This window comes from Neoarius graeffei, chromosome 4, assembly GCF_027579695.1.
Source record: "Neoarius graeffei isolate fNeoGra1 chromosome 4, fNeoGra1.pri, whole genome shotgun sequence".
Lineage (NCBI taxonomy): Eukaryota > Metazoa > Chordata > Actinopteri > Siluriformes > Ariidae > Neoarius > Neoarius graeffei.
This window is the reverse complement of record NC_083572.1, coordinates 56631145-56649015: the sequence shown is the minus strand read 5'-3', so window position 1 is coordinate 56649015 and position 17871 is coordinate 56631145. Positions and strand designations below refer to the sequence as shown.

Here is a 17871-nt window from a genome sequence, read left to right as displayed (position 1 = left end):
CCAGTTCATACACAGGGTGCGCATTTACACAAGCTTGAAATAAGCCAATATGTGCACCCTATAAAAAGGTGTTCAGCTTAAGTTCCAGTTGTACAGTGTACTGCTTATATCTAGAAGATTTTCAGAAGTAGCTATATTCCTCTTGCCAAAAGAAGATTTCAGTCATTACTCCATTATAACATGATATACACGTTCTCCTATGATTAGGGGAGTGTGATACAGGGTGATTTCTCAAGCAGTGAATAAGTTCATATTTCATTAAAAAAGTGAGATGTGTTAAAGAGTTCATAAACAACAACCACTGATGGCAATTTGTCAAAAGTAGCTTAATATTATGATATTAAGTAATATTACATTTTTGCCATATCACCCACATCTACCTCTGAGAACGGTGACCTGCATAACCAGAAGTTTGTTTTTCGTAAAACAGAAAAGATTTTGCGGTGGTTGTATACAACAGGAAAAAAAAAAGGCAAAATACATCAAGGAATGCACTGTTAACAAGGCCACTGCACTCATGTGGTGTGCACTTGCAAACTGTGCAATATCACAATAAGAGAACAGATGACTCCTGTTTAGTGTTTAGTACAACCCCAATTCCAAAAAAGTTGGGATGCTGTGTAAACTGTAAATAAAAACAGAATGCAATAATTTGCAAATCATGGAAATCCTATATTTCATTGAAAATAGTACAAAGATAACATATCAAATGTTGAAACTGAGAAATGTTATTGTTTTTTGAAAAATATATGCTCATTTTGAATTTCATGTCAGCAACACATTTCAAAAAAGTTGGGACAGGGGCATGTTTACCACGGTGTTGCATCACCTCTGCTTTTACCAACACTCTGTAAACATCTGGGAACTGAGGAGACCAGTTGCTATAGTTTTGAAAGAGAAATGCTGTCCTATTCTTGCCTGAGATACAGTTTCAGTTGCTCAACAATTCGGGGTCTCCTTTGTCATATTTTGCGCTTCATAATGCGCCAAATATTTTAAATGGGAAACAGATCTGTACTGCAGGCAGGCCAGTTTAGCACCCAGACTCTTTTACTACAGAACCATGCAGTTTTAATATGTGCAGAAAGTGGTCTGGCATTGTCTTGCTGAAAGAAGGAAGGCCTTCCCTGAAAAAGATTTTGTCTGGATGGCAGCATATTGCTCTGAAACATGTATATATCATTCAGCATTAATGATTCCTTCCCAGATTTACAAGCTACCCTTGTCATGTGCACTAATGCACCCTCATACCATCACAGATGCTGGCTTTTGAACTGTGCACTGATAACATGTCGGATGGTCCCTCTCCTCTTTCGCCTGGAGGACACGGTGTTCCTGATTTCTAAAAAGAATTTCTACTTTTTATTTGTCAGACCTCGAGAGAATTTTCTACTTCGCCTCAGTCCATCGTAAAAGAGCTTGGACCCAGAGAAGGTGGCGGTGTTTCTGGATATTGCTTATATATGGTTGTAACTTGCATTTGTGGATGCAGTAATTAACTGTTTTCACAGATGATGGTTTTCTGAAGTGTTCCTGAGCCCATACAGTGATTTCCACTACAGACACGTGTCTGCTTTTAATGCAGTGTCGCCTGAGGGCCTGAAGATCACAGGCATCCAGTGTCTGTTTTCAGCCTTGTCTCTTACATACAGAGATTTCTCCAGATTCTCTGAAGCTTTTAATATTATGTACCATAGATGATGTGATCCCCAATTTTTTTGCAATTTTACACTGAGGAACGTTATTCTTAAATTGGTGCACTGTTTGCCCACGCAGTCTTTCACAGAGTGGTAAACCCCTCCCCATCTTTACTTCTGAGAGACTCCACCTCTCTGGGATGCTCTTTTTATATGGTACCCAGTCATGTTACTGACCTGTTGCCAATTAACCAAATTAATTTTTTTAAGCATTACACAACTTTTTCAGCCTTTTGTTGCCACTGTCCCAATTTTTCTGAAACATGTTGTTGGCATCAAATTTAAAATGAGCATATATTTTCAAAAAAAACAATAAAATTTCTCAGTTTCAATATATGTTGTCTTTGTACTATTTTCAATGAAATACAGGGTTTCCATGATTTGCAAATCTTCACATTCTGTTTTTATTTATGTTTTACACAGTGTCCCAACTTTTTTGGAATTGGGGTTGTAAATATTGATCATGCCAACTAATGAAATATTACAGCTTCAAATGGTCAAATGCTCTGATGCAACATTATATTAGAATGTGTTTGAAGAAAAATCAAAGAAAACATACAAGGATATGCATGAACTGACTATCCATGAACAAAGAAGCTTCCAGATTGTTAAAAGTTTGTTTAAAATATATTAAAATTAAGAGATCAAGTATTCAATTATTTTGTTCCAGACAACAAATTTTTTTTTTTTGGTGTGAAAAATTACACACACGTGATTTATGCATCTATATATTTTGATTTGTTAAATGTGTCAATGTTTATGGTAATAGTTCATATACATTATATTTATAGATAGCTTCAGAAGTTCTCTTTACGAAAAGAACAAAGCTTCTGCATAAAATATTAAGCTTACTTTCTTCTTTTTGAAGCCACTGGCTTGTATAAAATAAACTGTATAAATATTCTAAATTCATGCAAATTATTAAAACCACTGATTACTTAAAAAGGTTGAAACCTGATACATTGAAATATTGTACCTTTTAAATATAAGTAAATGAGTCTCGTTTCTATAGGAGTACAATTTTACTAAAATAATACTGGCATGATGGAAGATATTGAATATTTGACAATTTTAAAGCAGTTTATATTTTGAAGTGCATCCATGGGCTAATGTGGATGACAAGATACCATCTTGTTATCCGTCTCAGAGTGATAAGACAGTGTGACTAGACAAACATGTCCTGAATGGCTGGAACAAATGAAGGTGAAGAACTATGTGACATAAGCTGGAGACAAACTATGGCATTTTTGTTTTTCTGTCTTTTTTCCCTGCTGATTTATCTTTTCCTGTGCCTTCCTTGATATTTTTTTAGGAAAGATGCACAATAACTGAGCAGCAGATGCTTGTCTCTCAAAAGTAGAATGATACCTTTAAAGGTAACAGCCACAAATACCACCTGTCTAGGAAATTCTTAAGTACCAGAAAGCTCCACATTTAGGCGGTTGGCATAACTACCAGGATTCTGAATGAGAATTCAGAGCTGTATCGGTAAGAAGTAGCCATGGTTTTAATAAATACAGCTTCTTGCCACATGTGGCTTGTGTTTGGTTTCAGAGGTTACCACCTCCAGCAGAAAATCCAATTTTGAAAGCTCACTTTCAGATTTACTTGGGGCCAGACCAGCCCCTGTCACTATATGCTCCTTCCCCAGTGGCAGAATGAGGTGAAGGGGCACAAAGCTCAGAGTCTGTATCGGACTCACCCTCTGCAATGTAGGGCCTCAATTTGGAGCAGCGTGTCATGCCACTGTAGTATGCATTGTTAAGGAAGTCTAGGTTCTCTTTAGACTGTGAGATACTGAAGCCACTGAAGGAGCGCTCAAGCTCCTCATGATCCACAGAAGGAATGGAGATGGAGGTGTCACTGTCAGCACCCGCCTGCTGATGAGACAGAGCTCCAGGCTTCACCTCCTCTACGGCACTGCCACGAGAGCCTCGGTTGGAGCCATTATGGCCATTGGAAGAGCGCTCATGAGTTGGAGGGGGTGGGATTCGCACCAAGGAGGTGTCACCTACTGGGGAGGTGCCTCTGCAGCACTGAGGGGGTCCAGGAAGGGCATGGGGTTGCCAAGAGGTGGATGGAGGGCAGTTGTTCTGGTTGGTACATGCAGATGGAGGAGCATCAAGATTCTTCTGGCCAGTTGAACTGTTTGAACAGATGATCTTAGTAATAGAGCCAGACTTCTCCATATGCTCAATTGGGCTATGGTATGGTGGGGCTGGGTCAGGCTCTTTAGAACCAAAGTAGGCATCTGTCTCAGACTGTGGGATTCCCATTCGTTGGATGTAGACATTCACCAAGAAATCAAGTTTCCTTTCCATTGATATCACCTGTCCAAGAGCAGAGTTAAGAAAACATAACACCTCAGGTGCAAGCCAGCATCACATTGCAACATAAATCACCACTTTTGGATAGACCTACTAATTAATCCTGAAGAACTACTTAGAACGAACTTCACTTGCAACGGTGAGAGACACACTCATGGTGAGAGACTTTATTTCAATGTTCAGGTGCTCACAAAATTCCTTTTTTAATTTATGAGAACACACACAGTTTGGGCAGTTCATTCCACTGCTACACTCTGAAGTCAGCTAGGTTAATCTTTTTTTTTTTAAACCTGTTTTACCTGTTTCTCTTTTACCTGTTTCTCTACTTTCAGAAGCCTTCCCATCATGCTTGGGTCGTCTGCAATTTCTGCTTCTGCTGAGCTTTTAGGGCGATCCTTGTCTGTGATTGCAGCACCTCTGCCAACAATCTGGTCGACCCTACCATTCACATAAAAAAGAAACACAATCTAGACTATAGCATATACTGCAATATCAACTTGTGAAGTATAAGCCTTATTATATGAATTACCAAACAAAAAATAACAGAGACAGTAATACTGACTGGTTTAAAGTGTGCTAATGAATAAATTTTGCAAAATGTACAGAGGAAAGTAGAACAGGAGGAGAGAGGAAACATAAGGACATCCTGCACTCATTCACTAGCTCTCTGCTGGAATATTATGTACGTGAATGAGAGCATGCAGGATAGCGGAACATGATATGAACAGTTTTCAGATTAAGAGAGAGAGAGAGAGAGAGACAGAAGAGTGGACAAAGAGCCTGGCCCACCATAAGGACTACATCTACTGTATACATGTGAAGTGACATACATTATTTGAACAATGTGTCATTGAAGCCATAAACTACCGTCAAATTAACATGCGTTTTCCAAGCTAATCGTATTCTGTATTCCAATTTCTGACACATTATTCAAAATATGATATGCTTATTATTAAAATATTTGTGTTTCTTTTTAAATGATTTTGAAAATATTTTGTCATGGTTGTCCAGAACAGCTGAAGTTTACTATTGCACTGTATTGAGAATTTCATTCAGTTTTCTTGAATTAACCAATAGACATAAATAAATAAATAAATAAATAAATAAATAAAAATTAATAATATGATCAATTAAAAAAAGGTATATTGATATAAAATAACCTTACCTAGATACACCTGATACTCAGACATCCTTAGATGGTTGTTGTGTATTATATGGCATGCCCCTAAAATATGTCATGCCAACATGCATTAAAAAATGACTTTTGAAATTACATTTCTATTTCGTCATAAGCACCTTTGCTGCATTTTGCTCGGTCCAGATAATTCATTTCATACAGCGAAGCAAGCAAAACAACTCAACCTGTTTTTGTTCAGCTACTAATTACTTACCTGTATGGTATATGATATTTGAGTCCCCTCTTCTAAGTTTAGCATGTATATGACATGTGTGTGTGAATCAACACTTGGACATGTCCCATGCTCAGTCTCAACAAACAAAAGATGCAAAGCAAATTAAGAGCTTCACCAGCTACAAATGAAATCCCTGCACAGCTGCCCTCGGTAATGACTGAAAGAATTATTGCTCAGGCCTGCTTCCATGTAAATGACCATGCAGAGCACACATGCTCCTAAAAAATGAAAGGCTTTTTGTGATGTTTTGTAAATGTCATTAAAACGTCACAGATGCCAATCCACTAAATTAGTGCTAATTCTAGTGCTTTGTTTGTGTTAACTGAGCATCCCAAGAAGCAGTGTTATACAAGTCATGTAGTGTGAAACAAAAACAGGTTGTTTTTCCTTCCGCTCAGCACAATCAGCAAAAAAATTAAAATATAGCTCTAAGACGAGCACGAGATGCAGTTTGGTGCGTCCTAACCTAGGTGAGAACTGGGGCGACTCTTTGCTTCCCTTGGTTGAATACTTCTTATGGCGGGGAGTGGTGGGACCCGGAGGACCCAATATCATATCTATCCTGGCAAAGCAAATAGAGGAGAGGACAGCACAATGCAGGATGACGCGACAAGGACCAGCACAGACATCAGGACCATGGGCACATTAGCATAGGAAGGGGGAAACAACCAAACCATGAAAAAGGAAATTTAAGTAGGAGAAGAGAGAAGGAGAAAAAGTGAAAATATATTCCCGACATACTTTACAGAGCAAACAGCTGAATAGCTGTTTTCTAAGTTTCACCTGGAGCAGTGGTGGTGTGATCTTGCAGTGAAACAAAAGCAGGATTTTGGCAAAAGTAGGTACACTGAAAGTATGCCTAAGTATGCTTCAAGAGCATGAATATATTCATAAATTGTATATATTGAATCCCTTTCTTCAGTCAGAATACTATATACATATATCAATATTCCTTGTAGATGGGATTGATATGAGTGCCTCTAAATTCAGAGAAACTGAATGTCAAACAAATTTGTTTCAAGTTTGCTTACCATACTACCATACATTTTGTGTTATCACATAATCACATAGATGCCCTTCTATGGTGGGTTAGTGTTTATGCACACAACACACCACAAAAAGACAGACTGATATAACACCATGATATTAGATACACACAATGAAACAATTTTGACCTGTTTGACTTCATGGGATACACAGGTGAAAAATGTGATGCCATATTGTTTTGAAGAAAAAAAATGACTGAACCAGGGACAATTCCAAAAGAGGGGGACATGCGAAAAAAAAAGTGTGGTGTTGTACAATAGCCAGTGCTTTGACTAGAGCTCTGTGCACATGTATATGTGTACAGGTATTGTTGAGGGAAAGAAGAGGACAGGAGAAAAAGAGAAAAGTCAAACAGGAGAAGACAGAAAGAAAGCCAAAAGGGAGAAACCACTACCTAATCACACAGAGATTTTATATCTGGTCTTGCCTGGACTGCAGATTTTTAATCCTGGCCAACATGTCTAGGTGTCCAGCTGAATACTGCTCAATAACATCCATCACATCATAAGGCCGGAGACTCTCCTTAAACTTTCTCTTTGACACCATAAACCGCATAATGCTGCAGAGACAAAGCATTTGCACACAGTATATTAATGCCAATCCAACATTGTCAATACATCAGCATTACGTCTGTAGCCAGAAATCAGCACATGGAGTTATGAAAGTTAAAATGATTTGTTTTAGGCCTGGCAATGTCACTGGGTCCCTGCTGTTTTTTCAGGAAAGCCATGCTAAGGTTAAATGATGCTGTGGCAAGGCACTTGAAATTACAACTTTGTTGGACAAGGTTAATATCCCTGCCTTCCACATGAAAATAAAGCCTGATGTCTTCTCGCGTGACCGTGCTTTTCTTTCCAGTGGCCTAAAGCTTGTTATCCTACAACTGACAGAATTCCTTTACTTAAATTTGTAAACGTGTAATGGTTTCAATAGAGCAAATGTGCTTCTTGAATTTTTGGAATGCATACATGACTTGTATTGTTTAATGCATAGAAAGTGACACCTTGAGCGACTGTGATATGTATTGTTAAAATATCCTGGAAAATAGCATAAAATGAGAAGCTATTAATTATACTGTACTCTATATGACCAAATGTATTTGGACACCTGGCCATAACAGCTGTATAAGCTTATTGGACATCCATCCATCCATTATCTGTAGCCGCTTATCCTGTACAGGGTCACAGGCAAGCTGGAGTCTATCCCAGCTGGCTATGGGCAAGAGGCAGGGTACACCCTGGACAAGTCGCCAGATCATTGTAGGGCCAACACATAGAGACAAACAACCATTCACACTCACACCTACAGTCAATTCAGAGCTTCCAATTAGCCTAACCTGCATGTCTTTGGACTGTGGAGGAAACCGGAGTACCTGGAGGAAACCCATACAGACACGGGGAGAACATGCAAACTCCACACAGAAAGGCTCTTGTCGGCCGCTGGGCTCGAACCCAGGACCTTCTTGCTGTGAGGCAACAGTGCTAACCACTACACCACCGTGCTGCCCCTTATTGGACATCCCACTCCAAAACTATGAGCATGAATATGGAGTTAGTCCCTTCTTTTGCAGCTATAACAGCTTCCACTCTTCTTCCACAAGATTTTAGACCATGTCTGTGGGAATTTGTGCTCATTCAGTGAAACAATATCTTCATGGACCTCGTGTTGTACACGGGGCACCCATTTATGAACCCATTTCATGAAGTTCCCAATGTACCTGTGCTGATGTTGCTTTCAGAGGCAGTTTGGATTTCTGTATTGAGTGATGCAACAGAGGAGAGGTGGTCTTAATGTACTATGTGCTATAGCATTTGGTAGCCCTGTCCTGTGAGTTTGCATGGTCTACCACTTGGTGGCTGAGCTGTTGTTGCTCCTAGATGCTTCCATTTCACAATAATCACACTTACAGTTGACCGGGGCAGACCTAAATGGGCAGAAATTTCACAAACTGACTGGCAAAGGTGGCATCCGATGACAGTACTATGTTTAAAATAATTGAGTTCTTCAATACGACCCATTCTACTACTAATTTTACTTGTGGAGATTCTATGGTTATGCGCTTGTCCTGGGCATGACGTTAAACTGTGTCCAATAAGGGCATTGACAGCAGGGCGTTCTATGGTGGTTTGTAGCAGTTGAGTCCTTTTCGAGTCAATGGCACAGCTACTTCAGTGGCATGCGGAAGAACCACTGGTCAACTGATGGCACCACTAGACTACAACCCCGATTCCAAAAAGTTGGGACAAAGAACAAATTGTAAATAAAAACGGACTGCAATGACGTGGAAGTTTCAAAATTCCATATTTTATTCAGAATAGAACATAGATGACATATCAAATGTTTAAACTGAGAAAATGTATCATTTAAAGAGAAAAATTAGGTGATTTTAAATGTCATGACAACAACACATCTCAAAAAAGTTGGGACAAGGCCATGTTTACCACTGTGAGACATCCCCTTTTCTCTTTACAACAGTCTGTAAACGTCTGGGGACTGAGGAGACAAGTTGCTCAAGTTTAGGGATAGGAATGTTAACCCATTCTTGTCTAATGTAGGAGTTGCTCAACTGTCTTAGGTCTTTTTTGTCATATCTTCCGTTTTATGATGCGCCAAATGTTTTATAAGGGTGAAAGATCTGGACTGCAGGCTGGCCAGTTCAGTACCCGGACCCTTCTTCTACGCAGCCATGATGCTGTAATTGATGCAGTATGTGGTTTGGTATTGTCATGTTGGAAAATGCAAGGTCTTCCCTAAAAGAGACGTCGTCTGGATGGGAGCATATGTTGCTCTAGAACCTGGATATACCTTTCAGCATTGATGGTGTCTTTCCAGATGTGTAAGCTGCCCATGCCACACACACTAATGCAACCCCATACCATCAGAGATGCAGGCTTCTGAACTGAGTGCTGATAACAACTTGGGTCGTCCTTCTCCTCTTTAGTCCGAATGACACGGCGTCCCTGATTTCCATAAAGAACTTCAAATTTTGATTCGTCTGACCACAGAACAGTTTTCCACTTTGCCACAGTCTATTTTAAATGAGCCTTGGCCCAGAGAAGATGTCTGCACTTCTGGATCATGTTTAGATACGGCTTCTTCTTTGAACTATAGAGTTTTGGCTGACAACGGCGGATGGCACGGTGAATTGTGTTCACAGATAATGTTCTCTGGAAATATTCCTGAGCCCATTTTGTGATTTCCAATACAGAAGCATGCCTGTATGTGATGCAGTGCCGTCTAAGGGCCCGAAGATCACGGGCACCCAGTGTGGTTTTCCGGCCTTGACCCTTACGCACAGAGATTCTTCCAGATTCTCTGAATTTTTTGATGATATTATGCACTGTAGATGAAGATATGTTCAAACTCTTTGCAATTTTACACTGTCGAACCCCTTTCTGATATTGCTCCACTATTTGTCGGCGCAGAATTGGGGGGATTGGTGATCCTCTTCCCATCTTTACTTCTGAGAGCTGCTGCCACTCCAAGATGCTCTTTTTATACCCAGTCATGTTAATGACCTTTTGCCAATTGACCTAATGAGTTGCAATTTGGTCCTCCAGCTGTTCCTTTTTTGTACCTTTAACTTTTCCAGCCTCTTATTGCCCCTGTCCCAACTTTTTTGAGATGTGTTGCTGTCATGAAATTTCAAATGAGCCAATATTTGGCATGAAATTTCAAAATGTCTCACTTTCGACATTTGATATGTTGTCTATGTCTCATCTCATCTCATTATCTCTAGCCACTTTATCCTGTTCTACAGGGTCGCAGGCAAGCTGGAGCCTATCCCATCTAACTACTGGCGAAAGGCGGAGTACACCCTGGACAAGTCGCCAGGTCATCACAGGGCTGACACAGACACAGACAACCATTCACACTCACATTCACACCTACAGTCAATTTAGAGTCACCAGTTAACCTAACCTGCATGTCTTTAGACTGTGGGGGAAACCGGAGCACCTGGAGGAAATCCACGCGGACACGGGGAGAACATGCATACTCCACACAGAAAGGCCCTCGCCAGCCATGGGGCTTGAACCCGGACCTTCTTGCTGTGAGGCGACAGCGCTAACCACTACACCACCGTGCCACCCGTTGTCTATGTTCTATTGTGAATACAATATCAGTTTTTGAGATTTGTAAATTATTGCATTCTGTTTTTATTTACAATTGTACTTTGTCCCAACTTTTTTGGAATTGGGGTTGTAGTTAGTTGTCACTGTGGGGCAACTTCCTCATCCATCAAGTTTGTTGCACTCCTGTGCACCACTTGAGACCGGATTTGGAAGTCCAGAGAGGCTGTCAATGGGGGCACTACACTGTCTGCCTTATTTTTTTTCTGTGCAAGACGTGTTGAGAAAAGTTTTTGGAAGGCGTGGAAAGACCTGCAGCAATGGAGTGCATGTAACGGCAGCAGGCTTGAGAAGCTGGGAGCTGCTAGCATGAGCTCTGCACACAGGTGGCTCACGCTAGATGGTTGCTACCTTGTTGATTTTTTTTTTTGTGGCAACAACAGGGTTGAGGCAGCTGTGTGAGTGTCTGGGCAGCCCTCTTTAGAGATAGCACTGCCTGCCCAAGAAGGGGAAGCCCCTAGAAAAGGTGGGGTAAAGAAAGCTTGTCCAAAACTTACCTGGCTGGCTTACCACGGCCAATGGGTCTCCACTAATGTGGTAAGAAGTGTAAGAAGATGACATTGACTGTCACAACATGGAATGTTCAGACAATGCTGGACAATGATTCAAGACCAGAAAGAAGAACATCACTAATTGCTAAGGAGTTGGAAAGATACAACATTGATACCGTGACCTTAAAGCAGACAAGAATTGATTGACAAGGGCAGGTTCAAGAAAGTACACATACTTTCTTTTGGATTGCGAAATGCAATGAAAAGAGAGATGCAGGTGTAGCTTTTGCTGTCTCCAATGAGATAGCAGGCAGATTGTCATCATTTCCAATAGGAATATCTGAAAGTCTCATGCAACTACGCCTTCCTATCGGGAAGAAGTGCTTCCTGAGTTTGGTAAATGTGTATGCTCCAACCATGGCATATTCTGATGAAGACAAGGAGTCCTTCTATCAAGAACTGGCCAAAGTGGTTGATGATATCCCAAAGGCAGAGAAACTTCTCATTCTGGGAGACTTCAACGCCAGAGTAGGTAAGGACCATGCCACCTATGAAGATGTTATTGGTAAATTTGGGAAATGAAATAAAAACACCAATGGTGAGTTCTTGCTGAATGTTTGTGCTCAGAGAGAATTGTGTGTCACCAACGCCTTTCTCTATCAACCCGAGAAGAACTATTTCACCTGGATGCACCCAAGGTCAAAACAATTCCATTTGCTTGAGTACATTGTGACTCAAAGGATAGACATGCCTGAAAGGTATAACTCAAAGGACAGACATGCCTGACAGACAGTTCTGTCAACTAACATAATGCGAGGAGCAGAGTGCTCACCTGATCACTACATGGTCCGATCATAACTTAGACTGAAGCTGTTATTGCCAAGGCAAAAGACTTCTAGTGAGGCGCCCAAGAAATTAGATGTTGCCAAGTTGGCAAGTGAAAAGCACCAACAGAGACTGGTTATAACAATAACATCAGTGCTCCAAGAATACAATGTTCCACTAATTGAGTTGACTAATATTGGAGAATACTAGGGGCAACTTAGGGACATTATTCATGCCACTGTGAACGCTGTGCTTGGCAACCCTAAGAGGAAAACTTCTGACTGGTTTAAAGAGCAGAATGAGTCAATCCAACAATTACTTGATGATAAGCAAAAGCTGTACATCTGTCACCTGAAAGAGGACTCTGAAAGAAGTGAAGCAAAACTTAAGGCCATCAAAGCCAAAGTACAGATGGAGAACCGTTCTTTAAAAGACAACTGATGGAGCAAAAAAGTAGATGAATTGCAAGAAATGACGGACAGGAATGACTCTCATGGGCTGTTTTCAGGACTGAGAGCTGTATATGGACCAAAGAGTAACACAGTGGCCCCAGTGAAATCAGCACATGGTAGTGAGTGGGCTGTACACTGATTTGAAAGACATCACTGAATTTTGGAGGGAGCATTTCTGTCATCTACTAAACCAGCAAGGCTCAGGTGACCGATGTGCATGTGATAGGCTGTCGACCAGACCGGTCAGAGAAGAGCTATGTGAACCTATCACTATGGCAGAATTTAACAAAGCTATGAGGGACGCCAGAAATGGCAAAGCACCCGGACAGGATGGTATTCCATCAGAGGTATTTAAACAAGGTGGTCTTATCTTGAAGTCTAAGCTGCTGGACCTATTCTGTACAATGCCTGTTAGAAGAATCAATGTCTCCCACAGGATTTCAAAGATTGTCACCATTTACAGGAAAAAAGGTGACCAAAAGGATTGTGGAAACCATAGAGGAATCTCCCTTTTATTAATAGCTGGTAAGATCATGGCAAAGATATTGCTAAACAGATTAAAGACCATCTCAGAGGATGTACTCCCTGATAGTCAATGTGGCTTCAGGGCTGGAAGAGCAACCACTGATATGATTGTCACTTTGAGAGAACTTCAGGAGAAGGCAGTTAAACAGCAGCAACCACCGTATATAGTCTTTGTTGATTTTTCAAAGATGTTTGGTATGGTGGACAGAGAAATACTCTGGGAGGTGCTCAGAACAGATGACTGTCCAGAAAAAGTTGTCAGCATGATCAAGCTGTTCCATGAGGGCATGTTAGGCAAAGTGGCAATTGGAGGAAATGTCAGTGAAGCCTTTACCATCAACCACAGAGTAAAGCATGGATGTGTACTTACTCCAACATTGTTTACACTCTACCTTGCTGCCATTTTGGAGACCGTGTCTCACAACTTAGGTAAAGGTGTATACATCAGGACTCGTTCAGATGGTAAACTGTTCGACCTGTTAAGACTCAAGGCCTGAACCAAGACAAAAGAGATACGTGTCAGAGAGCTTCTGTATGCTAGTGACTCGACCCTGGTTGCTACAGATGCAGATGACATTCAAGAAATTGTAGATCACTTCTCATCTGCTGCAACTTTGTTTTGATTAAAGATTAATGTTTTAAAAACAGAACTTCTGTTCCAGCCCCCTCCTATGTACAGCCCCAGGGGGACTGATCCACCTGATACACTGGTCAATGGGGTAGCACTGAGAAGCACTGATTCTTTTACATACTTGGGGAGTGTGGTCAAAAAACACCAACTCATCAGATCTCAAAGTTGAGAGGAGAACCCATTCGGCAGCAAACGCCTTTGGTGCATTGCAAAAATGACTCTGGTCCTGTCATGACAAAATGGCAACCAAGCTCAAAGTGTACAATGCAGTTGTTTTGCCATCTCTGCTTTACTCAACAGAAATAATGACATGGTAATGACAGGCAACTCAAAAAGTTGGCCAGGACACAACTTCAGCACCTGCGGCAAATACTATACATAAAATGGGAAGAGAAGATACCAGATGCTGAAGTGCTCAAACGTGCTGGGACAGTTGATGCAGAATCCCTTATCACAGCTTCTCAGCTACGATGGATTGGCCATGTAAGACGAATGCCTGATGAACGTTTACTGAAAGCCATCCTTTATAGAGAGTTGCATGAAGGAAAAATTGAAGTAGGGGGACGGCAACTCTGCTACAAAGATATGCTCAAATATCATATGAACATTGTCATGAACAACAACACTTGGGAGGGAGTTGCCCTAGATTGAAATGAATGGCGCTGCACTGTGAAGAAGTCAATCTCAGAAACTGAAGCAAAACGGCAGATAGATTATTTTAAAGCTCATGAATGTAGACATTCCATGCCGGAACAGTCAGTATACAGATGCAACCACTGCGGATGATACTGTCAATCTAACCCCAGCCTTGTGGCCCACAAATGCGTCTGCCAAAAATGAAGTCCATCGAAAACGATGGACTGCTGAAGAGAAGATAGTGATGTGGTTGATTTTATGCACCTGTTAGCAATTGGTGTGGTTGAAGCACTGAACTCAATAATTAGTAGGGATGTTCACATATTTTTGGCCATACAGTCAATGCTAGATTCAGATTTTTAAATATATGAACAAACCAGTAAGCACCCTGTTTATACATTTTGCATATAAGGATTCTGTGCATTGTTACTTACCACACTGCCCTGATGGTAACTTTAATTCCTGGTGTTAAATCTTGTGGAACAAACTCACAATGGCAGCTCTTATTGTCATCAACAATGTCTTCTCCAGGAAGGCTGGCTTCTATAAAAAAGACAATATGAAAACAGTGGACTCCAGCATTAGTAAACAAACCCCTAAATCTCCCTCGTCTTAAGATCATTTTCTCTGGGATGGCACCAAGCAGAGACCAGCCACAGCCATTAACTTGCACAGCTCAGTAAGACAGTTTACAGTTGAATATTGGTTAGGTCAGGGCAGGTTAACGGGCAGTGTGAGCTCATCTCATTGGCCAGATGATATCACAGCAGTCTGATGCACAAGGAGAGCGTAGGGATAGCCAGAAGTTAGAAATTAGGGTTTAACCAAAAAGACCAAAAGTACTGTAGCCCAGAAGAACATGAGCCAGCAAATATGGCAAAGTGAAAATTAGAGCTGAACACTCTACCTCTATGAGAGCTTGAATTACAGCCACTCTGCAAAGAAATTGGCAAAACTAAAAGATATTAGATAATCATATATGTTAAGAGTTCTTTGATATTTCATTTTTCAGAGTACCTGTAAGACAAATGCCATTGTTTCTATTAATGGTAGGCGATGTAAGGGGAATTATAAGGCACTGAAGAAGAGTAAAGAGTGTTTATGCTCTTAAAAGTAACACGTAAGTGAAAGTCTTTAATAATGTATTTGCCTGAACTGTTGCTTTTATCTTAAGTGCAATGTACATGGTTCCCCTTTACCAATGTTATTATTGTGATTTCCAGTTCAGTGAAGCACTGATAAACGTGTTTTAACACCAATTATATATATTTTTTCAATATATCCTGGTTGATTATTATGCTGGAGCAGTAATTCTAGGTTACAGTATTTGTCAACTGTGATCCCATTTGTCTCCATAGTTCATCTGGCATTAGAGTAACTACAGTACTAATCGTGCTTATTATGCCAGCTAAATCACAGAGCCTAACAAAAGCTGTACAACTCCAACCTCTCAGGTGATATATAACAGACTTTGGACAACTATGGAGTTGTTACAGTGCTCTGTGATGCCAGCTGGAAGGTCCCATTAAATGATAAGTTGCAGGGACTTCAGAAATTAATCAGCTTTTCTCACATGCAGGTATCAGTGCAGCATTGCCAGTTGGCTGAGGTTGTTAATTTGGAATCATGATATGATAGGTCATGAAATGGCTCAAGAACTGAAACATGCACCCTTGTTGGTTGTCCTGTTTCTAGGGTTCATAAAAGAGCTTGCTTTAGTGGCCACAATCATGTGATTATTGTCTTACTGATTAACCCTTCAATTGCTGCAAAAATTGGGGAAGAAAGATGACAATATGTAGGTTAAAATGTGGCTGCCGAGAAATTATATGACAAGGCCATTTAAAATTGAATGGCTAAAGAACATGAATGAAAAAAAACTACCTGAATTTTTTTTTAAAGTAAGGCATTTAAGGGTATACAGTGTTGCTTGAAAGTTTGTGAACCCTTTAGAATTTTCTATATTTCTGCATAAATATGACCTCAAATATCATCAGATTTTCACACAAGTCCTAAAAGTAGATAAAGAGAACCCAGTTAAACAAACGAGACAAAAATATTATACTTGGTCATTTATTTATTGAGGAAAATGATCCAATATTACATATCTATGAGTGGCAAAAGTATGTGAACCTTTGCTTTCAGGATCTGGTGTGACCTCCTTGTGCAGCAATAACTGCAACTAAACATTTCTGGTAACTGTTGATCAGTCCCGCACACCAGCTTGGAGGAATTTTAGCCCATTCCTCCATACAGAACAGCTGCAACTCTTGGATGTTGGTGGGTTTCCTCACATGAACTGCACACTTCAGGTCCTTCCACAACATTTCGATTGGATTAAGGTCAGTCAGTTTGACTCCTGACCTTAAAACATTATTCTTCTTTAACCATTCTTTGGTAGAACGACTTGTGTGCTTAGGGTCGTTCATTGTCTTGCTGCATGACCCACCTTCTCTTGAGATTCAGTTCATGGACAGATGTTCTGACATTTTCCTTTAGAATTCGCTGGTATAATTCAGAATTCATTGTTCGATCAATGATGGCAAGCTGTCCTGGCCCAGATGCAGCAAAACAGGCCCAAACCATGATACTACCACCATCATGTTTCACAGATGGGATAAGGTTCTTATGCTGGAATGCAGTGTTTTCCTTTCTCCAAAAATAAAGCTTCTCATTTAAACCAAAAAGTTCTATTTTGGTCTCATCCGTCCACAAAACATTTTTCCAATAGCCTTCTGGCTTGTTCGCGTGATCTTTAGCAAACTGCAGATTAGCAACAATGTTCTTTTTGGAGAGCAGTGGCTTTCTCCTTGCAACCCTGCCATGCACACCATTGTTGTTCAGTGTTCTCCTGATGGTGGACTCATGAACATTAGCCAATGTGAGAGAGGCCTTTAGTTGCTTAAAAGTTATCCTGGGGTCCTTTGTGACCTCGCTGACTATTACACGCCTTGCTCTTGGAGTGATCTTTGTTGGTCGACCACTCCTGAGGAGGGTAACAATGGTCTTGAATTTCCTCCATTTGTACACAAACTGTCTGACTGTGGATTGGTAGAGTCCAAACTCTTTAGAGATGGTTTTGTAACCTTTTCCAGCCTGATGAGCATCAATAACACTTTTACTAAGGTCCTCAGAAGTCTCCTTTGTTCGTGCCATGATACACTTCCACAAACATGTGTTGTGAAGATCAGACTTTGATAGATCCCTGTTCATTAAATAAAACAGGGTGCCCACTCACACCTGATTGTCATCCCATTGATTAAAAATACCTGACTCTAATTTCACTTTCAAATTAACTGCTAATCCTAAAGGTTCACATACTTTTGCCCCTCACAGATATGTAATATTGGATCATTTCCCTCAATAAATAATTGACCAAGTATAATATTTTTGTCTCATTTGTTTAACTGGTTTCTCTTTATCTACTTTTAGGACTTGTGTGAAAATCTGATGTTTTAGGTCTTATGCAGAAATATAGAACATTCTAATGGGTTCACAAACTTTCAAGCACCACTGTACGGTATGTAGGGCTGGTCTTGCCTTATAGGATAGGTATCCAATCCTGGTCCTCATGTACTGCACATTGTAGTGTTTTTCCTTCTCTGACGAACCCATTTACACTAATCTGCTTATTAACAGCCTTTCCTGAACTGAGAGCAGGGAAAACACTAAAAATTGCAAGACAGGAGGTACGACAG

General features: G+C 40.5%; 1 protein-coding gene across 3 annotated transcripts in view; it reads right to left on the bottom strand.

Moving 5' to 3' along the window:
- Nucleotides 1–3301: 3301 nt before the first annotated feature.
- The window catches only part of LOC132884411 (potassium voltage-gated channel subfamily KQT member 2), a 126097-nt gene continuing 111527 nt past the window's right edge, over nt 3302–17871 (bottom strand). For 2 of the 3 annotated variants that reach the window (XM_060918257.1, XM_060918258.1), the window contains 4 exons: nt 14608–14716; nt 6911–7042; nt 4339–4462; nt 3302–4027 (listed from right to left, as the gene is read on the bottom strand). In XM_060918257.1, coding sequence (XP_060774240.1) covers nt 3302–4027; nt 4339–4462; nt 6911–7042; nt 14608–14716 — 1091 coding nt within the window. Of the gene's footprint in view, nt 4028–4338; nt 4463–5902; nt 5999–6910; nt 7043–14607; nt 14717–17871 lie in introns of all 3 variants that reach the window. The other variant, XM_060918256.1, reaches the window with a different exon arrangement.